The following is a 24,514-nucleotide window of genomic DNA, read 5'->3' on the forward strand; positions in this document are numbered from 1 at the left end:
ATGGTCTCTTCTCAGTAGGTTTACACATTAGGTAGTAAAGAGAAAGTTTTTTATTCTTATACATACATTTGTAATTGTGAAAACCAAGATAGTTTTTGCCATGAAGTTGTAGAAAGCCAGTTTGATAAAACTAGAAGGTACCCTAAAGTTTATCTAGTCTAGTCTTATTTTACAGATGTGGAAACAGGGATATCCTGCTTTTCTGTAAAGTATTCCCTTCCCCCAATTAGCTATTTATAATGGGGAGATGATTTTATTAATTGCAGTTTTAGTTTCAAGATGCTGCCTTAGTTTTATTTTCTTGTGAATAAAATAGTCATTTCCAGTGTGTGAAAAATTTTTTTAGTGCTAACACCCGCCTCTCCATAGTGTCTGTAATACCATGGGAGCTTACTGAATACTTGTCTACTGATTGAAGATCTTCAGTAAAAAGGAATTCCGAGAGCTAACAAAACCCTCCACTTAATCCTGGTTCCCACTTGCCTTCTTGCTGACCTTACTCAGAATTTCATTATAAAAATGTCATTTGTTTGCTCATAAGCTTACAATTTGGAGGAGTTGTTTGTCACTGAATAGTATACGAATCAATTTCAGAGATAATAAATTTGTTTTTTGGTCTTTTGTCACACAACTGAATAAAATGATTGGAATCATATAGTTGCCCGTGGATGATATATAGTAAATCCAGGGAAAGTGAAAGCTATAATTATTAAATATTACTTAAAAATTTATTATTTTTTTGGTGGATAAGTTTCCTTGATGTCTTAATCATATGACATTTCTTACTAACAATCCCACCCTCCACCTCCCTGATTTCATGTGCTCCCCCTCCCACTTCAAAATTGAATCCTTCTTTGTAAAGGAGAAAAACAGTGAAGCAAAAGCACCCCATCTAAAATCACATCTGATAGCATAACTAATGTTTAGCCCTAATAGTCCTCCCAACTATGCTCAAAGTAAGAGGTTTCATATATTTCATCATCTTTTAAAAAATAAAATTACCTTGAGTTTGGCTTCCCTTTAGTTTTTATCATTTTAAAAATATATTCTTGGAGAATTAGTGACTAGATTCATGTTTATATTGATTATAAGGAAGAAGGGAAAAAGAAGTCAATAAGCATTTATATATTGTCTACTGTGTGCCAAGCATTGTGCTAAGTCCTTTACAGTTATCTCATTTGATCCTCACAACAACCTTACAAGGGTAGGTGGTATTATTATCTCCATTTTACAACTGAGGAAACTGAAGCAAACAACCTAAGTCCCTTGCCCAGAGTCAGACAGGCCCCAGTGCTCTATCAGCTGCACCACCTAGCTATCAATTTCGAATGTGGGAGCCCATTAGCTGCCAATCAGAGCTTTGTTGCATCAGAGATACTATGGCCAAAGACTTCTTTTACCACTAGTCAATCTTCTGTTGGTGATTCTATCCAGAGCAGATCTCAAGTTTTTGACCAGGACCTAAGCTAACTTTTTCTGAATGGTAGAGCTTACTAAAGCTAGAATCCAGGGTCTCCTCCTTATCATAACGTTGCTTCAGAATAGAACTTCATGGAGGAGTCATCCAAAGTGCCTGAGGAATTTTGTTCTGAGTTTTTGTAGATAGAACCTACCTAGTTACAAGAAGTTGTCTTCTGTTAGTTTGTATGTTCTCTCTTGAGTATGGTTAAGTTTGGAGGTAAATACTTCCCTCCAGTGACCCAATAGCAAAAAAATGAATTTATTCGGCTTAGTTCATATGAGAAATTGCAAAAACTAAAAGAAGAGAGTAGTTGTGGTGTCTAGTCTTCTTGAGACAGTGAAGTAGTGCAGTGAATAGAGTGTTAGACATTAAATCGAAAGACCAGAGGTCAAATTCTGCTTCAGACACTTATTTGGCTCTCTGATCCTGTACAAACCACTTGGTTTCTGTCTTTTCTCTTGTTTCCTCCTCTATAAAAAGAACTTGTCTCATAGGGTTGTCTGTCTGAATGAAATGAAATCATCATACACACACACACACACACACACACACACACACACACACACATGTACGTTTGCACAAAATTTGCACAAATTTTTTGACTCTTCTTTTGTACCAGAGAAGAAATCAATTTTTTTTTTCTTTTATGAGGTATTGTAGTACCCTATTGTAAAATTTGTATTAAGTATTTGGTCATAGGCTCTGTGTCATCTGCTGGTCTTCACATGCCATCTTTGGCTTTCACAAAACTTCCACAGAATTCTCCCCAAATTCCCATTTAACTTTTTATGATGACCTGCACTATATTGACACTGTGATGGGGAAAAGTCACAATCTGGAAGGGATAACTGTATGTATACACACACACACACACACACACACACACACACACACACACACACGCACACACACACACATTTAGTATTTTATTTTTCCAAATACATGCAAAGATAGTTTTCACCATTCATCCTTGCAAAACCTTGTGTTACAAATTTTTTCCCCTCCCTTCCCTTTCCCCTCTTCAAACAATCCAATATGGGTTAAACACGTAATTATTCTGAATGTTTCCATATTTGTCATTTTATGAAAGAAAAATTAGAACAAAATGAAAAAGACATGAAGAAAAAACAAACAATAACAACAATAAAAAGGTAAAAATGCTATGCTTTGATCCACATTTGTTTCTATGCTTTTCTCTCTGGATATGGATGGCATTTTCTATCCCAAAATCTATTGGAATTTCCTTGAATCACCCCATTCTTGAAAAGAGTCAAGTCCATCACAGTTGATCATCACATAGTCTTGGATGTCTGTATATGTTAACTTTTACTATTAATAATAGAATTAACTACTAGATGTCATTAACTTTTAGAAAATGCCAGTTCTCCTGCCCAATATAAATAAAAAACCAGATGTTTATATAATATGCTTAATTTTTATTTAGAGAAGTATAATTTAGGTGGGAACTAATGGACAATTTTGTTTCCTAGGAAGGATCTGGTAATAAGTTGTGATGTTTACATAGAGACACCACATAGTGGTGGTGTATTCATTGCTGGAAGAGTAAATAAAGGTGGGGAAGTCATCCGAAGTGCTGCAGGAATTTTCTTCTGGGTTTTTGCAGATGGGACCTACCAAGTTACAAATGATCTTGGTAAGTAATTATTTGTATGTCACTTGATAAACTACTGTTTATTGACTGTTCTTATTGAGTTTTTTCCATTGTGTCTGACTCTTTGTGAGCCTATTTGGAGTTTTCGACATGAATATTGGAAACTTTGCTATTTCCTTCTCCAGTTTACATAATAGATGAGGAAACTAAGGCAAACAGGGTTAAGTGACTTGCTCAGGATCATATAGCTAGGAAGATTCTAAGGATGAATTCGAACTTAGGTCTTTCTGACCATAGGCTAAATTTTATATAGTACCTGGCACATTGTAGATGTTTAATACATTTTTGCTCTACCCTATTTTTTTTTTTTAATACTTATATTCCCCTTCAAGAACTTCTCAGTGTAGACAAACTGATGCTGCAGTTCCTCAATCATAATTCCTATTCGTTCTCCCATTTCTTTGCTTTTGCAGTGGCTATCTCTATACCTAGAACGTATTATATTCTGACCTTCTCTGCCTCATAAAATCACTAGATTCTTTTAGAACTGATCATTTAGTGAGAGTGAGGAATAAAAACAGAGGGTCAGCTGCAGTGTTGTATTGGTACTTTGTATACCACTATTAATTATTATTGTTGTTATTAATAACAACTGATGATACTAAGAGATCTAAATTAAGGCCTCTGATTCATTAGATAGACCCCTTTAAAGAAAACTTATAGGATATGGACAAATGTTGCATACTCATCAAATCAGACAATCGGTAAGGATTTTTTAAGCACCTATTAGGTTCCTAGTGTTTTACTAGTCCCATAGGTTGAAAAGGTATGCTTAGGTTGTTATTTGCATTATGAGAAAACAATAACTTAATAAAATTAGGCATCATTTGAAATATTTAGGTAAAAGATAATATTGGAGAGAGTTCATATCTACTTAAAGTCTACAATTCACAGTCCCTTCCTGGCCACTCTTTTCCCCACCCTCCATCCCCCTACCCTGCCATACCTTTCTTCTTTCACAGGCTGAAAAATAGCCTAGGATGGCCTTGTGACCCTTGTGGCTATTGTGATTTTAAGCACAGACTCTTGGAGTTTACCCTTTCATTTATAATCCCAAGGGAATGCCTGTTTCTTGAGAAGTGTGAAGCCTGCAAATAAGACCAAGTCAAGTGAAAAAAAAATATTGAAGTAATAAGCACATAAATCAGCAAGTCTAACTAAATGATAAAGACTTTAGAACAGAAGACATTTTTCATTTTTTTCAGAAAATAGATTCTCTAAAAAAGAGAAAGCAGAATTGGAATGCAAGACTAAAGAGACAAAAAAAAAAAAGTAATGGGAGAGAAAAAAACCTTTAAAACACCAAATAAGATTGGAGGACATGAACTTGAATACCAAACTTGAAAATTGAATTTGAAGAGATAATCTAGGAAATATAGATCTTCCAGGAAGAAAATAAATCAAGCAAAAGCAAACCCAAATACCATACTAAAAGAATTATGACCAAGTCCAAATTAAGAATATCCATAAAAACCCCCTCAAATTTAACAGGCAAAGAAAATAATCATAGTAAAACTTCAGAAGTACCAAAGAGATAATTTAAAAGCCAAATTAAAATGTTAACAATTCATTTGGTGGAGGAGCAAGAAAAAATCTATGCAAGGGAAACAATAAGTGGAAATGAAGGGGATATTACCACAAACTACATTATCATATAGTAGCCAACAAAATAATTTGGTTTTGGTTAAAAGAGATTTGATAAATAGGACAGACTAGATAAGGGAGAATCAGATTAACAAAATCAATAAAATAGCTTAACCTGATAAGAAAAATAGGGTGGGAAATCAATTAGCAAATTTGAATTGACAGGAAGCAGAGAAGAAATAAAGTGTAGTGTATAGTTATACTCCAGAAAACTCCAGAGACTTCAAAAGAAGTTGATAAATAAATATAAAAACCCCCATAATAATGTGTTTTCAGACCTATCCACATCACTTCTAAAACAGTAAGCAATCAAAAACCTAAGACTTTGTTGAATAAGAAGCTTTGCTTATATCTATATGTGTTATATCTAATACAATGCTTAATATTGGGTTAGTTATCAAAGACAATTTTTTGAGTTCTGGATAAATTTGATTTTTTCCCAAGCAGACTGTTAGCAACGTAAAAGATCTTGAAATGTTTGTTAATATTTCTATATTAAGTTTGTAAATCTCTTAATAAAGCTAACTAATCATTTCATGAAGGATCATTCCTAAAGCCAAGCCAAGGATTAGATGTCCTGTGGATGAAGTCCTGAGTAACTTGGTGGGATTTGTACAGAAAGCCTGAAATACTGATATGATTTTAATATTCCCTGAGGCAAATAAGTAAAGGCACTTGTGGGGGTCACCTTGGCCTTAGAGTACCATCCCTGTAGAGTTCTTAGGAACCTTACTAATTATGATGTCAAACTCCTGAGGCTAAATTTCCCTTATACATCTGCCCATTGCCTGTGCCATCTTTGCTGAACCCCTTTTGGAATTAGCCTGCCACAGCATTCTGCATCAGGGTGGCTTTTTCCTTGTTGTAGCTAACTCCGGTAGGGTGCTCAACCCTTTTTAGTGTTATCCTGCCAAGCAATGATATCATCCCCTTCCCTTGCTAACCTTTTTTAGTTTGCTAAACTCCTCTCTGGATTTGGCCTGCCATTTAATGGCATACTCCCACCTCCTGCTGTATTCTCTTTCTCCTGTTTAATTGAGAGTTACCCTCCAGAACTTCCTTGTTAATTGTTAAAAACTTCTTTTCTCACTAACTCTATGTTCTCCAGAATCTGTTTCATATTTACCACTTCCTTTTGTCCATAACTTCTTATAAATAAAAGTACCTTTTGGCAAAAAGATATCATTGTGAATTCTTCACATATGCCTTGCACTTTGTGCCTTGTATTCAAACTAGGAATTGCTACCCTGACCTTATCATTTGGGGCTGAACCTCATCACTCTTAAGATCCTAACCTGACCCTCGTTTCTATGATTTGGCAGGAAAAGAAAATAATCCATCTGTATCCTCTATTTTCTTTTTCAGCTAGACTGTTGATATTAAAGAAAGGACATGCTAATGTTAGTGCTCGGAAATGGTACACCCTCACTCTGAATATTAAAGTAAGTAATGATGTTCAAAGGGCTCACAGCTAAAACATTCTTTTCAGGTAATATCTAATAATAGTGATGATGATTATAATGCTGGAGAAACTGAGGCATGATAGAGATTAGAGAGGGTTTATATTTTATTATAAGTTTGACAGCCAAACAGGATCCATGTCCAACCCTAGCCAAGTGGATGAGACTCTTGTCTCAAAGAATCCGACGATGAGCAAGGCATTATAGAGACTCTTATAGGGCTCCAGCAATCAGGGAAACAAAGGCAAGGTAGGATAGAGCACTGGTGAGTGGAAGTTCCAGGAAGGACCACAAATTCTGATAAGTTGGGAAGGAAGAAGCTAGGAGACACTAAGTCTGAGACCAGAAAGATAAGTCCAAACATCTAAGATAAGTCATCTGGAGTTTTATGATTCTTTGGAATGCTAGAGCTAGGACTCTCAGCTCTATCTCCATCCTAATGGCCAGGAAGGGGGATTGCTACCAAGGAAACTGAGGCATAACAATTCAGGGAAACTGAGGCATAACATGATGATAGCTAGTATTTGTATAGCATGCACTATGAGCCAGGCAATTTTGCTTTAATTTAAAATTTAAATTTAAAGCAATAATTGCTTTACAATTATGATGTCATTTATTCTTCACAGCAACTCTGAGAGGTAGGTGCTATTATAACCCCATTTTGCAGACTAGGAAATCTAGGAAGAGGTTAAATAACCTGCCTAGGGTCACATAGTTAGTATTTGAACTCCAGCTGGATTTGAGTTATTCAGTAAATATTCAGTAATATTGAATATTACTCCAGTGCTTTATCTACTATGCCACCTAGCTGTCAGTAGTATCTCTTTATTTCTTTGATTCATTATTTTTGCCAGTGAAAAGTAAGTCAGGTTTAAATAAAAGGAAACTGGATAAACTGTTTAGTTAGGTTTGGTACCAGGCGATCTCTGTACATTAGTAAACCCTGTTTCCAGAATGTTGGTGAATAACTTTAGGCCTGTGTATGAATCCTTTGACAATTGATGCTAGTTTTAAAGCAGAAATTTTGCTTTTTGGCTATTAAGGAAATGCTAGTTGACTAGCTCTACCTAGGGGTTTATTTTCCCAACTTATACTAATTATACAGTGAACTTTCAGGAATGGACAGTCATTTTAAATTCAAAAACTGAGCAGTTCCAAATGATTAGTGTCTCAGATAGAGTTAGCAAAGATCTTGGGTCACAATTGGTTTTTATGTAAAGTAGCTTACTTTGGCTCTTATGAATAGTCTTGGCAGGAGGCATAGAAAGGAGTATAGAATAGGGAATATGCTATCATGACTTTGACAATAACTCTTATTGTATCTTATTGGGTGCCCTTGATATGGTGCTCAATATGTTATAATCATTTTATTTAATCCTCACAATAACCCTAGGAGATATCAATATTACCCCCATTTTATACATGAAGAAACAAGTTAAATGACCTGTCAGGTTAGTAAGTTTCTGAGGCTGGATTTGAACTGGGTCTAAAGAGGCATTTTACCAATAAGCTAGCCAGATAATATGGTTTACAAATATTGGCCTCACAACAGCAGTATTTTGGGTAGTATTTTGCTGTATTAGAATGTGAGCCTCTTAAAGACTAGGGCTGTTTTCATTTTCCCCCCCAATACTTGGCACGTTGAAAACATTCAGTAAATAGTTTTTCATTTAAACAAACAAACAAATAAATGCTCTTCAGAATGTGGGAGTTGGCAATGCAATATTTCCTGCCCAGATCAGCCTGCATCAAGTATTATGTCAGTTTTGGATGGCATATTTAAGAAAGAATATTGCCATTCTTGAATACATCCAGAACAAGATTACTAAAATAGTAAATTCTTGAAACTGTGTTTAGGAAAGTTGGTTGATGCTGAGATTATTTAACCAGGAGAGTAGGAGAAATATGGGGGTGATAATTATTCAAATACTTGAAATAGCTGTGTTGTTGAAAAAGCTTTATACTTATTTTGCTTGGCTCCAAAGGCCAGACTAGGAGCAGTGGAAGAAAATTAAAGAAAGATTTTTCACTCAGTATAAGGGAAAATGCCTTAGTAATTAGAACTTAATATTTGGAGTACTGACCCTCCTCTAAGAGGCTTTCAATTTTTCAGTGAGTCCTAGTCTTTGGTGATAAAAGACTAATTTTTAACCTTTTGATGTGCTACTGGACCTTTTAAATGGAATTGTTCACAATGACTAGAAGTTAATTTAGTAATTACCAGTGTACAAAAACAGATTAACGTAAACATGAAATTATGAATTGATTTTGAGTGTTTATTTTTAATTTCCTATGTGACTGGAAAGCATGATAATTTGTTACTAAATTTAATTCCAGTTTTAACTATTGTTAAAAATTTTATTTTAGATTGACGAAATAATAAAGTAGTTTTTTGACATCAAATTGTATATATTTGTACATATGTATGCACAAGAAAATTATAAATCAAAAAATCAGCATTTTTTAAGTATCTCCTATGTGCCAGGCATATAGCGCTGGAAGAAGAAAGTTATCTGAATATCTTTTTTTCTTTTAATTTTAATCTTTAGCTAAATTTTGTTAAATTAGATTTTGTTTTATAAAAATGCAGTGATAAGCATATAACTAACTAGGTTAGAATTGAATTTTTACATAGCATTTAAGGAAAAAATTTACAAATATATTAATTTTTTTTTTTGACAGGACTCTTCTGTTAATGTTACACTAGATAATACACATCTCTGGGAAGGTGTGCTACCCTTATATCCCAAGAATGGTTGGGCAGCAATTGGAACACGTAGCTTTGAGTTTGCACAGTTTGACAACTTTCATATAGAGGCTACAAATGTGCATTCTTGAAACTCAGATAATGACTTTTCTCTCATCCACTCTTCTTTTGAGTTTGGAATCAAAATTAATTCTTTGGGCTTTTTGAGACTGAACACAATGAAGGAATTTATATTTGCATATTTATACTACTGTATATTTTATTTTTTTCATACAGTTATTTTAATATTTAAATATCACTTCATGGAATATATGTTGCTTCCTTTTCTTAATGATTTTGCCATTGAGATCTCACAGTGATTGTATTCTGATATTGAAAGAATTGTACCCTTTTATCTGGTTTGTAATTAGTTTTATGATATGTGTACTGAAGGATTTCTCTGTGTTGTATAATACTAATAAACTTAACTTTAATAACTTGTTTATTATTGTTTGACATTCATGTGTCTCATGTCATGATGAAAGAAATGTTTATTATTCTTCAAAGAAACTTTTTTCTCTACCAGATAATTTCATTAAATGCCCAGGAGAGCTTCAAGGGCAGTCTCTTATGGATTACTGGTGTTTTTTATCCTTACATTCTAAATGGATTTTTTAAAAAATGCTAATGAAAGGAAACCATTTCTAAAATGTCTTATTAGTGAACTACCTCCTAAACTTTCTTCAGTCAGTAATAGAGAAATGACTAGATAATTTGGGATCTTGATTATGTAATATTGCTCTTAATTACGTTTTTTAAAATTCTTTTCTTCATTCTTGGTTTAGCCAATATTTTTGCTCATAGAAAGAGGGGGAGAATCGTGTCTTGGCATATAACACAAAATGAAATTGTTGAATGACTTTTTGAGTCACTACATCAGCAACAATTTAACAGATCTTTAATACATTGATCAATTTATATTTGAAAAATGTTGCATGTATTTTTTATAACATAATTTGCTTCTAAAAATTGGCATGCTTTAGGAATATCTCACTTATTCATGTAGAATACACTTATTGTATAGTCCAGAAGAAAAAAAGTAAAACTAGATTCTAGGAGATGTTAAATGTGTCATTTCACCACTTCTCAACTACAAAAATGAAAAGTTTAGACTTAAGTGCACTATAAGATATCTATTTTAGTGCCAAAAAGTTGAACAGCTCTGTTATAGTAATTTATATTTCATTAATTTTACAATTTTTGATAACTTGACCTTGGCTAGAGCCTTTCATCCATGAAGAAAATGTTTGCTTCTCAAATTTGATGGCTAAATAAAATTTAGGATGAATATTTATCCTAATGAAGAAGATGAACTGTTTAAGATTTCTAGCTTAAGTCATGAAACCTTTCCTGATTACTTATCTTTCCATTGATTTCTCTTCTCAATGTAATTGAATATAGACCCTGCCTGATATAGTTTAATGACATAAAATCTTCCAGCTGATTTTTTGGTTTTTTGAGGAGAAATTTTATTGCTGTGTCACCTCTAGTAGTTAGCACAGCATTGTCTGAATGATATGTACTTGGTAAATGTTCAATTGTTGGTTGTATTTACTCACAAAAACTGTATATAAATGGATACTGCTACTCAGAGGTATGTGGCTATTCATTAAAGTTTAAATGAACATTTATTTGGAAACCCTTCATTAGCAATTAAGGTGAAAATGAACAATTTGACACATTTTACTTTTATCTATATAAACTTATAATAAGACCTTTTCATTAATTCAGATAGTATTTTGTTCAAATTTGTGATGCTTTTTTAAAGGTCATCTAATCTACTGAAATGCTAAATATATCTTAATGGCTTAACTGATACTAAAAGACAAAAGATGATAACAAGCTCTGTGTTCTGTTTCAAAGGCATCAGGAATAGGATGTCTGGCAAGTTACTTTGTTTTAGATATATAGCCTGCTGAAGAGAAAGTACCCTACATTCCTGGTATCCTTGTAATAAACATTTTATAATGCATTTAATAACACTGTCTATAATTAGTGGTGTTACTGAGCCATTTTACAATCATTTGGATTCTTTGTTACTGCATTTAGGATTTTCTTGGCAAAGATACTGTAGTGTTTGCCATTTCCTTCTCCAGCTCATTTTATAGATGAGGAAACTGAGGCAAACTAAGCTAAGTGATTTGCCCAGGGTCACACCACTACTAAGTGCTGAAAGCCAGATTTGAACCTAGGAAGATGAGTCTTTCTGATTCTACTGCTTAAGAAGGGTTATATACCATTTGCCTAAGGTGAAAGTTGTCAAATACTGTAATAGCTAATCTGTTGCCCACAACTCATTAATTTAAAGAATATGTCTCTTTTCCTTAAATTTCCCTAGAAATCTTTGGTATACTTTTATTTCTCACAGCCTACCTTGTTCTTGTCTGTGGACCTCCTCCCCTATCCATGAGTCTTATCTGTTTCCCAACAGAACATGAGGTACTTGATGGCAGAGTCTTATCATTTTATTATTATTATTATTATTATTATTTGTATTTCATGAGCTCAGCATCGTGCTTTGTATACAGTAGGTACTTAATAAATATTTGTTGAATTCTACATAGGAATATAAGAGAGCTGCTATAACATTTTTGTATATGTGGATCCTTTAACCTTTTTTGTGACTCTTTGGGATACAGACCCAGTATTGGCTTTGCTGTATTAAAGGGTATACAGCTTTATAACTTTTGGATGTAGTTCCAAATTACTCTTCAGAATAGTTGAATAGTTCACAACTTCACTAACAATACATTAGTGTTATAGTTTTCCCACATCCTCTTCATTATTTACCATTTCCCTTTTCTGCCATATTAGATGATCTGATAGGTGTAAGATGGTACCTCAGAATTATTTTAATTTGCATTTTTCTGATCAATAATGATTTAGAGCATTTTTTCATATGCCTATAGATAGTTTTAATTTCTTTATCAAAAAACTGCTTGTTCATATCCTTTGGCCATTTATCAATTGGAGAATATTGTTCTAACTTTGACTAATTCTTTATATATTTTACATATGAGTCCTTTATGAGAAACACTTGCTATAAAGGTTATTTCCCACATTCTACTTCCTTTCTAATCTTGGTTATATTTGTTTTGTGAAAAAAAAAACATTTTAATTTATTGTCAAAATTATCCATTTTGCATTTTATAATGTTCTCTAGTTCTTCTTTTGTCATAAATTCCTCCCTTCTCCAAATATCTTACAGATAAACTATTCCTTACTCTCATGATTTGCTTATGGTATCACCCTTTATGTCTAAATCATGTATCCATTTTGATCTAATCTTGTTATAGGCTGTGAGATGTTGCACATTCATAATTCTTAAGACCAGTCTCTTGTTAAAAATTCTCCTTTGGGCTTTTACAGCCTTTCATAGTTGGACCCTCTCTATAAGTATATTGCACATTAATTTCCTTTATTCACATTATGTTCTAGGGAAGCATCTTTGCTACCCTCTCATACATGACATTCCATCTCTCATCTCTGTGTCTTTCATGCCTGGAATTTACTTCCTAACTTATTTGTGCCTCTTAGAATCCTTAGCTTCAAATAAAGTCCTATAGGACTTTCAGCTTCTAGTACCACCCTTGTCACTACTTCCTTGCCCCCCCAAATAACTTTTAATATATCTTTTATTTAGGTTTCTATGTATACTGTTTCCTTCCTAATACAATGTAGACTCTGAAGGTGGATGATGTTTGCTTTTGTCTTTCTCTCACTGGTGCCTGACACCATATCTAAAACATAGAAGTTATACAATAAATGCTTATTGTTGATTAGTCTAATGTCACAGTTAAAATTAAAATAGACTGAGACACAAAATTCTAAGCACAATTTATTAGTAAAGCATATATATATCTGTCATTTAATATTCAATAAACAGAATCTTAGCTTCCCCCGCAAGCTATAACCCTTGAATGAAGGGGGAAGCTTTATTTTATAGTTAAGGAAAGTATAAAAAAAAAGGCGAGCTAGCAGCATAGATGGAAGAAAATGGAATAGAAATGGGGAATGAGGGCTGCCAAGAACCATTTCCTTTCCTCTTGTGACTAAGAAATGTTTTGAGTCCAGCTACATTTGCAAAGACAGAGATGACAAACCAGATTTCTTTGGATAACAAACCACACATATTTGAAGGATATCTTGGTGGCATACTAAACCAGACACCCTGGTGTCCACCTGACTCCTTCAAGAATTATACATTTTCTTGACATAGAAATAAAACAGTGATTGACAGGAGAATTGGATTTCTAAACTTAACTCATTACAAAGCAACAGAATTTCTGAACTAAGTTCAGAGACAAAGAATCATGACTTAGGCAGTTGTAGGACAAAAATCAATTAACTGCAAAATGGATCCATTAAAAAAAGACAGAATCAATCTGGTTATTTCATTAAGAAGACAGTTCACTGATTTTTGCACTAGTGGAACAAGTTTTTTAAATGCTGTTAAAATTTTAAAATGAACTTATAATAAGTTTATTATAAAATATTTATTCAGTATTTATACTTTCTCTTCAAGGATTTAATACTATGTTAGTTGATAAGTAACTACAAAACTACTAAATAGAATGAAATAGGGATCATAAAAAGTTCATATTTTAAAAAATGATAAAATATCTTTATTAGTATAGTCTTTATTAGTATAGAAATGCATCTCAGTGTTCTTGGGTGAAAGAAGGTATGACCTTTTATTCTGCCCACCTGGCCTCAGTACATGCTAGTCACCACTAGTAGGACCCCAGCTTAGCTTTCCTAAACCAGGTAAACTGTGAAAAACAAACCCAATAAAAGAAATAAGCCATTGATTAATTTGATTAAAAGAAAGAAAGAAGAAAATCAAATATCCAGTTTCAAAAATGAAAAGGGTGAAATCACTACCATGAAGAAGAAATTAAAGCAATCATTAGGAAATATTTTTCCCAATTATATGCTAATAAATCTGACAATGTGAGATAAAATAGAAATCTAAAAAAATCCTATCTTAGAAAAAGAAATTGAACAAGCCATTAATAACCTCACTAGGAAAAAATCCCAGGGCCAGATGTATTTAAGTGAATTCCACCAAGCATTTAAAAAAAATTTATTCCAACACTGCATACTATTTAGAGAAATAGGCAAAGAAGGATTGCTACTAAATTCCTTTTGTAATACAAACATGGTGCTGATACCTAAACCAGGAAGAGCTAAAACAAAGAAAGAACATTATCGAACAATTTCCCTAATGAATATTGATGCAAAATTTTTGAACAAAATACTGGCAAGGATTACTAACAAGGGTTACCACAAGGATTATACATTATAGTCAGGTAATATTTATACCAGGAATTCTGGTTGGTTCAATATTAGGAAAATTGTCAACATAGTTGACTACATCAATGACAAAAACAACAGAAATCATATGATTGGTTGTCTCAATAGGTGGTGAAAAAGCTTTTGACAAAATACAGGACTTGTTCTTATTAAAAACATTAAGAGAACTGGGAACTCTTCCACTCAGAGTTCACTTGCCTCCCCAATGCATCTAGGAATGGCACTCCCTCTTTTCTTTTTTTAAGGTTTTAAAGTTGCCATTTCAAAGTTTGCCATAGATGAAGATTTTGCTGCTCTTGTTGACAATAGCTCTGGGATGTGCAAACCTTGCTTTGTCTTTGTTTCCATTGTTAGGAGCCCCATACATCAGGGTCTGATGATGGGTATGGGCCAGAATGACTGAAGTTTAGACCAAGAAAGATGTTCTGACCCTGAAGTCCCCCATTGAATATGGTATTGTCACTAACTGGCATGACGTGGAGATTTAGCACCATGATTTCTACAATGAGCTCTGTGTGGCCCCTGACAAACACTCTGTGCTGCTCACAAAAGCCCCCCACTGATTTGCAAAGTCAACAGAGAAAAAAAATTACTCAGATTATGTTCGAGACTTTCAACACCCCAGCCATGTACATTGCCATCTAGGTTGTGCTGTCCCTATATGTTCTGGTTGTACCACTGATACTGTGATAAACTCCAGTGATGGTGTGACACGCATTGAGCCAATATATGAAGGTTATATGCTTCCCCTTTCTTTCCTCTGTCTGGATATGTCTGGTGATGATCTCATGAACTACCACATGAAGAGCCTGACCAAGAGGGAACAGTTTCACTACTACAACTGAGAAGGAAACTGTGCATAACAAGTAGAAGCTGTGTTAACATTGCCCTAGACAGGACATGGCTACTGCTTATTCTAGCTCTTCTCTGGAAAAAACCTATGACTTGCCTCACGGTCAGGCTATCATAATTGGCAATGAGAGGTTTTGATATCCAGAAGCTTTCTTTCAACCATTTTTCTTCAGTTTGAAATGTTGTGTGATTCACAAAACTATCTTCAACTCAATCATGTTGACAGATATGAATGTTGACATCCATAAGGATTTAAATACCAAAACTGTTTTATTTGGTGATATCACCATCTACCCAGGCATTGCTGACAGGAAACAGAATGAGATTACAATCCTAGTCCTTAGCCCAATGAAAATTAGAATCATTGCCCCACTTGTGTGTAAATACTCTGAACTGGAGGCTCTGTCCTGGCATCTCTTTTCACTTTCTAGCAGATGTGGATCAGCAAGGACCCTTCATTGTCCACCACAAATGTTTCTAAATGGACTGTTTTGTGTTTTTTGGTTGTTGTAGTTTTTTGGGAAAAGGTGTGACATGAAAATTGAACTCCCAAAAAATGAGATGAGATTGCTATAGCTTTAATATATATGGACATATACATACACATATATTCATGTTTATATATATGTATTGACTCAGGATTTAAAAACTGGAATGGTGAAGATAATGAACAGTCTAAGCATGTTGGAGACAAACATCCCCAAAGTTGGGATCTTCAGAACTCTACATTTTTAAACAACAGTTATTCCAAATATTGTATAATTCACTGTTATAGAGAATTTCTTGCCTCTAGAAAGGCTATCTTGCTCTACAGATAGAGCAAAGCAGTTACTTAACAAAAATCCAGACATGGAAGGGGGAGAGGAGGGAAGATACTAGTATTGTTTTACATGTAAATTACACAATCCTTTAAAAAATATCTTTCTCCTTAATACTTTTTCATTATTAAAGATTGTCAGTGCTATAAAAGATCCATAAAATCCATAAGGATTTAAATACCAAAACTGTTTTATTTGGTGGTATCACTATGTACCCAAGCATTGCCAGACAAACCCAGGAAATATATGAATACAATTACAAAACACTTCACACAAATGAAGTCAGATTTAAGCAATTGGAAAAGTATCAATTGCTCATGAGTAATCCAAGATAACATAATAAAAATGATAATTTTGCCTAAACTAATTTATTTAATTCAGTGCCATACTAATGAAACCACAAAAAAGTATCTGATAGGACTCAAAAAGTATCAAAATTCATCTGAAAGATCAAAAGGCCAAGAATATTAAGGAAACTAATGAAAAAAATACAAAGCAAGATGGCCTAGCAATACTACATCTCTAATTGTATTATAAAGTAATAATTGTCAAAACTATCTGATACTAGTTAAGAATTAGAATCAGTCAAATAGATTTTGCATACAAGAAACAGTAGTCAATGACCATAGTAAAATAGTGTTTGATAAACCTAAAGATCCCAGACTATGAGATTAAAAATTTACTATCTAACAAAAAACTGCTGGGAAAACTGAAAAACAATAGGAGACAAACTAAGTATTGCTCAATATCTCACACCATGTACCAAGAAAAGGTCAAAATGGGTGAATGATTTAGACATAAAGTATACTATATCAGCAAATTAGGAGAGTAAGGAGTAGTCTCCCAAAAATTCATGATCCAATAAGAGAGAACATTACAAAATGAAAAATAGATAATTTTGATTATATTAAATTGAAAAGCTTTTGTACAAATAAACTAATGCAATCAAGATTAGAAGGAAAGCAGAAAGTTGGGAAACAACCTTTACAGCAATTTCTGATAAAGATTAATTGTCTCAAATATAAAGAGAATTTAGTCAAATTTATAAGAATACAAGTCATTCCCCAATTGATAACTGGTCAAAGGATATGTAAATTAAAACAACTCTGAGGTACCATTTTACATTTCCCAGATTGGCTAAGATGACAAGAAAAGATAATGATGAATGTTGGAGGGGATGTGGGGAAACTGGACTACTAACGTATTGTTGGTGGAATTGTGAAATGATCCAACCATCCTGGAAAACAATTTGAAACTATGCCCAAAGTGTTATGAAACCGTGCATACTCTTTGATCTAGCAGTGTATCTACTGAGTTTATATCCCAAAGAGACCATAAAAGAGGAGAAAAGATATACGTACAAAAATGTTTGCAGCAGCCTTTTTTGTAGTGGCAAGGAACTGGAAACTGAGTGGAGTCTGAATAAGTCATGGTATATGAATGCTATGTAATATTATTGTTCTATAAGAAATAATCAGCAGAATGATTTCACAAAGGCTTGGAAGGACTTACATGAACTGATGCTGAATGAAGCGATCAGAACCAAGAGAATATTGCACACAGTAACACAATTATGTGAAGACCAATTGTGATGGACTTATTTCTTTTCAACAATGAGGTAGTTCAAGGCAATTCCAATAGACTTGTGATGGAAGTCCCATCCACATCCAGAAACAGAACTATGGAGACTGAATGTGGATCAAAATGTAGTACTTTCACTTGTCTTTTAGTTGTTTGCTTGTTTTTTTTCTTTTTCTTGTGTTTTTTCCCCCTTTTGATTGGGTTTTTTTTTTGTGTGTGTACAGGATGACAAATATGGAAATATATTTAGAAGAACTGCACATGTTTAATCTATTTTGTATTGCTTGCTGGGGGGCACGGGGAGAGGAAGAAAAATTTAGAACATGAGGTTTTGCAAAGGTGAATGTTGAAAACTATCTTTGTATGTATTTGGAAAAATAAAACACCATTAAAATATAAAATAGAAAAGAATGCTAAATTTTTTTCTTGACATGTAATTGGGGAAAAAAAAGAAAAGAGAAATAAAGGATTGTAAATGGCTAGGAAAAGACTAGGAATTCCAGCCACTTCTCAAGACTGCTTCAAGTACAAAAAAGAAAAGAAAATACTGGAATATGATACAGTGAAGGAAAATTACTTTTTTTAATTAAAGCTTTTTATTTTCAAAATACATGCATGGATAATTTTTCAGCATTAACCTTTGCAAAACCTTGTATTCCAAACTCCCTTTTCCCCTATCCCCTCCCTTAGATGGCAAATAATTCAATATATGTTAAACATGGTAGAAACATATGTTAAATGCAATATGTATACATATTTATACAATTATCTTGCTGCACAAGAAAAATCAAATCAAACAGAAAAAAAATGAGAAAGAAAATAAAATGCAAGCAAACTACAAAAAGAGTGAAAATGCTATGTTGAGAAACACACTCAGTTCCCACAGTCCTCTCTCTGGGTGCAGATGGTTCTCTTCATCACAAGATCATTGGAACTGGCTTGAATCATCTTATTGTTGAAGAGAACCATGTCCGTCAGAATTGACCATTGTATAATTCTGTTGTTGCCATGTACAATGATCTCCTAGTTCTGCTCATTTCACTTAGCATCAATTCATGGAAGTCTCTCCAGGCCTCTTTGAAATCTTCCTGCTTATAGTTTCTTACAGAGCAATAATATTCCATAACATTCACATACTATAACTTATTCATCCATTTTCCAACTAATGGACATCCATTCATTTATAAGTTTCTTGCCATTACAAAAAGGGCTGCCACAAACATTTTTTCATATGTAGGTCCCTTTCCCTTCTTTAAGATCTCTTTGGAATATAAGCCCAGTAGAAACACAACTGGATCAAAGAGTATCCACAGTTTAATAATATACTTTGGGCTTAGTTCCAAATTACGCTCCAGAATGGTTAGATCCATTTACAATTCCACCAACCATGTATTAGTGTCCCAGTTTTCCCACATTTCCTCCAATATCATCATTATTTTTTTCCTGTCATCTTAGCCAATCTGAGAGGTGTGTAGTGGTATCTCAGAGTTACCTTAATTTGAATTTCTCTGATCAATAATGATTAGGAGCAGCTTTTCATATGACTATAAATGGTTTCAATTCCTTCATCTGAAAATTGTCTGTTCATATCCTTTGACCATTTATCAATTGTAGAATGACTTGAATTCTTATAGATTTGAGTTAATTCTCTATTTATTTTAGCAATAAGGCCTTTATCAGAACCTTTGAATGTAAAAATGTTTTCTCAATTTATTGCTTCCCTTCTAATCTTGTCTGCATTAGTTTTGTTTGTTAAAAAAAAAAAAACTTTTTAACTTAATATAATCAAAATTATCTATTTTGTGATCAATAATGATTTCCAGTTCTTTACTCACAAATTCCTGAGGTAAACTGAGAGGTAAACTATCTTATGTTCTTTTAATTTGCTTATAATATCACTCTTGATGTACAGATCATGAATCCATTTTGACCTTATCTTGGTATATGTTGTTAGGTGTGGGTCAATGCCTACTTTTGCCATACTAGTTTCCAATTTTCTAAGCAGTTTTTGTCAAATAGTGAGTTCTTATTCCAAAAACTGGGGATTTTGGGTTTGTCAAACACTAAATTAGTGTATTCATTGACTGCTTTGTCCTGTGAGTCTAACCTATTCCAGTGATTGTATGGAAAGTGTTTTGTTCATATAGTTCCCAACTTTCCCTTTGCAGGTAGACTCCCAAATATTTTATATTATCAACAGTTATTTTAAATGGGATTTCTCTTTGTATCTCTTGCTGCTGGATTTTGTTGGTAATATATAAAAATGTTGATGATTTCTGTAGATTTATTTAGTATCTGCAACTTTGTTAAAGTTATGGATTATTTCTAATAATTTTTTAGTTGATTGTCTGAGGTTTTCTAAGTATACCATCTTATCATCTGCAAAGAGTGATAATTTGATTTCCTCATTACCTACTTTAATTCCTTTCATCTCTTTTTTCTTCTCATTGCCAAAGCTAACATTTCTTTTTTTTTTTTTTATTTTTAAATTTTTTATTTAATAATTACATTATATTGACACTCATTTCTGTTCCGATTTTTTTTCCCCTCCCTCCCTCCACCCCCTCCCCTAGATGGCAAGCAGTCCTTTATATGTTGGATATGTTGCAGTATATCCTAGATACAATATATGTTTGCAGAACCGAACAGTTCTCTTGTTGCGTAGGGAGAATTGGATTCAGAAGGTATATATAATCCGGGAAGAAAAACAAAAATGCAGATAGTTCACATTCGTTTCCCAGTGTTCTTTCTTTGGGTGTAGCTGCTTTTGTCCGTCATTTATCAATTGAAACTCAGGTCTCTTTGTCAAAGAAATCCACTTCCATCAAAATATGTCCTCATACAATATCGTTGTCGAAGTGTATAATGATCTCCTGGTTCTGCTCATTTCACTTAGCATCAGTTCATGTAGGTCTCTCCAAGCCTCTCTGTATTCATCCTGCTGGTCATTTCTTACAGAACAATAATATTCCATAACATTCATATACCACAATTTACCCAGCCATTCTCCAATTGATGGGCATCCATTCATTTTCCAGTTTCTAGCCACTACAAACAGGGCTGCTACAAACATTTTGGCACATACAGGTCCCTTTCCCTTCTTTAGTATTTCTTTGGGATATAAGCCCAATAGAAACACTGCTGGATCAAAGGATATGCACATTTTGATAATTTTTTGGGCATAATTCCAGATTGCTCTCCAGAATGGTTGGATTCGTTCACAACTCCACCAACAATGCATTAGTGTCCCAGTTTTCCCGCATCCCCTCCAACATTCATCATTATTTTTTCCTGTCATCTTAGCCAATCTGACAGGTGTGCAAAGCTAACATTTCTAATACAATATTTAATAGTAATGGTAATAGCGGGTAATCTTGTTTCACCCATGATCTTATTGGGAATACCTCTAGTTTGTCCCCATTACATATGATGCTTGCTGATGGTTTTAAATAGATTCTACTGATTATTTTAAGGAAATGTCCATTTACCCCTATACTCTCTAGTGTTTTTAATAGGAATAGGTGTTGGATTTTATCAAATGCTTTTTTTGCATCTATTGAGATAATCATATAGTTTTTGTAAGTTTGGTTATTGATATAGTCAGTTGTGCTAATAGTTTTCCTAATGTTGAACCAGCCCTGCATTCCTGGTATAAATCCTACTTGGTCATGGTGTATTATCCTGGGGATAGTTTTTATGGAGAAAGAGAATAGATTTCAAACCCTGAGCACATTAAAAGCAGATTGCCTCCAAATGAAGCCCCAAAGGGTAATATGAATTGGTCCCCATCTCACAAGAAATTCAATTAATTCAAAAAGGATCTTTAAAAAAATCTTTTTATTTTCAAAACATATGCATGGATAGTTTTTCAACATTGACCCTTGTATAGCCTTGCGTTTCAGATTTTCCCCTCTTCCCTCTCCCCCAGATGGCAAGCAATCCAGTATATGTTATACATGTTAAAATATATGTTAAATCCAATATGTGTAAATATATTTGTACAATCTCTTGCTGAACAAGAAAAAACAGATCAAAAAGGAAAATAAATGAGTAAGAAAACAAAATGGAAGTCAACAACAACAAAAAGAGTAAGAACATTATGTTGTGATCCACATTCAGTTCCCATAGTCCTCTCTATGAGTGTAGATGGTTCTCTTCATCACAAAATCATTGGAATTGGCTTGAATCATGTCATTGTTGGAAAGAGTCACATTCATCAGAATTGATCATCATATAATATTGATGTTGTTGTGTACAATGATCTCCTGGTTCTGCTCATTTCACTTAGCATCAGTTCATGTAGGTCTCTCCAAGCCTCTCTGAAATCATTTTCCTGATTGTTTCTTATAGAACAATAATTTTCCATAACATTCATATACCATAATTTATTCAGCCATTCTCTAACTAATGGACATCCACTCAGTTTCTTACTATTATGAAAAGTGCTGCCACAAACATTTTTGCACTTCCTTTAAGATCTCTTTTGAATATAGGCCCAATAGAAGCATTGCTGGATCAAAAGGTATTTACAGTTTGATAACTTTTTAAGCATACTTCCAAATTGCTCTCCAGAATGGTTGGATCTGTTCACAGTTCCACCAACAACTATTAGTGTCTCAGTTCTCCCACATCCCTTCCAATATTTGTCATTATCTTTTCTGTCATCTTAGCCAATCTGACAAGTGTGTAGTGGTATCTCAGATTTGTCTTAATTTGCATTTCTCTGATCAATAGTGATTAGAGCACCTTTTCTTATGACTAGAAATGGTTTTAATTTGTTCATCTGAAAATTGTTCACATCCTCAAAAAGGATCTTAAAAGAGAATTAGAAGAAAAATAGAGAAAGGAAATGAGAATTTTCCAAGAAGGTTTGGAAAAGGAAACAGAAATTATCTGAAGAAAATTCCTTACGAAATGTTATCAAATGAAATTTAAAAAGACATCAATGAAACTTATCCCCTAAAAAGGTATAACAAAAAGGTATGTATGTGTATGTATGGATACACATATTTTCTTATTTATTGCAGCATTCTTTGTGTTAAGCACCATGATTTTTATTTTTCTTTATTTTACAGATAAGGCTACTGAGGCTCAAAAAAAATTTATGGAGAGAGATGTGGTTTTTATATCCCCAATGCTTGGCACATTGAAGAGATAGAACAGAGGTCTAGATCTGTGTTTTCACCAATAGAAGGAGCTCTCAGTTAAAGGAAATAATTTAGTAAAGCAGGTTGGCAATCTATAGGCTTAGAGAGCTGGGTAGAGCACTAAGTGGTTAAGTAACCTTAACCAGAGTCTCACAGCCAATGTTTGTTTAAAAGGTAAGATATGACTAGGTCTTTCTGACTTTGAAACCTTCTCTGTCCCTACTATAACATCATGTTGTTTGCTAGCATGTGTTTAAGAAACACTATTGAGTATAATTGAATTACAAACTCTCTTCATTAACACCTCTTTACTAGGACTTTTCTTCATTTTTTGTTTTGTTTATTTATTGCCTTTGTCATTCATTTATGTGGAGCAGTGAAACAGTAAGTAATTGTGAAGCTAATATCTGTGACAAGGTTGTTTGTCTGTATTTTTTATTTTTTATTATTATTATTTTTTTAGAGCAAACATAGATTGCTCTGTGTTCAATGAGGGAGTACCTATGTGACAAGTATAAAATCAAAGTCAGTATTCAGAGCTGACAATAATGAAAACAACTTATACATTTTTCTTGGGGGGGTCAAGTATTTCTCCTTCCTTTATAAAATAGAAGCCAGGGTTTTCTTCCCCTTTTCTCTGTTTTGACAAAACATAAATACTAGACAAGATCATGTGTTCTTTAAAAGAAGCAGAGTACACTCTACCACATTCTGTTGTACAGGGTCTAGTGAGTCAAGCTCCCTCAAAGATTGCCATGGCAACAACAGCACAGAGCTAAGATACCACTGAGGAATGTGACTCTCCTTCACAAGATGTTACATAAACATGAGACTCTTCTGTTGACCCTCCTGCCTCTGATGGTCTTTCCCAAGGCAAAGAACAAAGTGTGATGGGGCCAAGTGGAAAGATTGACTGTGAGAATTTCCACTTTCTTGAACTGCAGATTCAAAAAAAGGGAATAGTTTCATGTTAATTATGTTCAGGCTTGTAAACAGGCTCTCAAAACAATTGCCAAAGAGTTTCCTAGATATTTTGATCAGTGACCCAAAATAATCATCTCCATCTGGATGTCTTATTGACATCTCAAATGCAACATATCCAAAATGAAGCACATTTTTTTTCCTTGTTAAATCCTCCAAACTTCCCTTTTTCTTTGATGAGGGTACCATCATTTTCCCAGCCATAACCTGAGAGAATATCCTCAACTCTTCTCTCTCCTTTCTTGCCTTCCCTGCTTCAAATCTTGTTTCCCACAAGTTGCCTGGGCCAGTTGATTCAACGTTTTCTCCAGTCTGTTCCTTCTTTCTACACACATGGCTTCCACTCTAAGACAGATCTTCATTATTGCTCATCTAGGATATCTTTAGTTCAGATTTCATACCTTTCACAAAACTACTAAATTAATTATTCCAAGACTCAGAGCTGCCGACATTTCTCCCCTGCTTAAAAAATATTTAGTGTAAAATAAGATAGTCACAAGACTGGCATTTAAGGAAGAGACTGGTTCCAATCTATTTTATAACTTAATTTTTTTATTTCTCCCATTCTAGCACTGATATTTTCTACTAAGATGGACTTCTTTTCATTTTCCAAATTCAGTGTTCCAGCTTCTATCTCCATGTATGCGCTCAATTTACTTACTTCTCCACCTCTATACCTCAAATCTATGCTCTTCATTGCTGCTTCTAACTGTTCTTTCAGGAAGCTCTTTAATCTTTAATGAAGATTTCCAAAATCATCCCCTCACAGCTTCTTGATACATAGTCCCTCCTCAAATTATTTTGTAATTAGAACTCATCTGTGCTTGAGTCATAA

At 33.8% G+C, this 24,514-nt stretch overlaps 1 protein-coding gene and 1 pseudogene across 1 annotated transcript in view; both read left to right on the forward strand.

Annotated features, from left to right (window-relative positions):
• GALC (galactosylceramidase) overlaps positions 1-9,427 on the forward strand; it is a 65,007-nt gene extending 55,580 nt beyond the window's left edge. The window contains exons 15-17 of the mRNA XM_051977458.1: positions 2,953-3,116; positions 6,144-6,220; positions 8,921-9,427. Of these exons, the coding sequence (XP_051833418.1) occupies positions 2,953-3,116; positions 6,144-6,220; positions 8,921-9,076 (397 nt within the window). The 3' untranslated portion in view covers positions 9,077-9,427. The remainder of the gene's footprint in view (positions 1-2,952; positions 3,117-6,143; positions 6,221-8,920) is intronic.
• Positions 9,428-10,861: 1,434 nt separating this feature from the next.
• On the forward strand, positions 10,862-15,685 carry LOC127546655 (actin-like; annotated as a pseudogene).
• Positions 15,686-24,514: the final 8,829 nt, after the last annotated feature.

This window comes from Antechinus flavipes, chromosome 2 (genome assembly GCF_016432865.1).
Source record: "Antechinus flavipes isolate AdamAnt ecotype Samford, QLD, Australia chromosome 2, AdamAnt_v2, whole genome shotgun sequence".
NCBI classification, from domain to species: domain Eukaryota; kingdom Metazoa; phylum Chordata; class Mammalia; order Dasyuromorphia; family Dasyuridae; genus Antechinus; species Antechinus flavipes.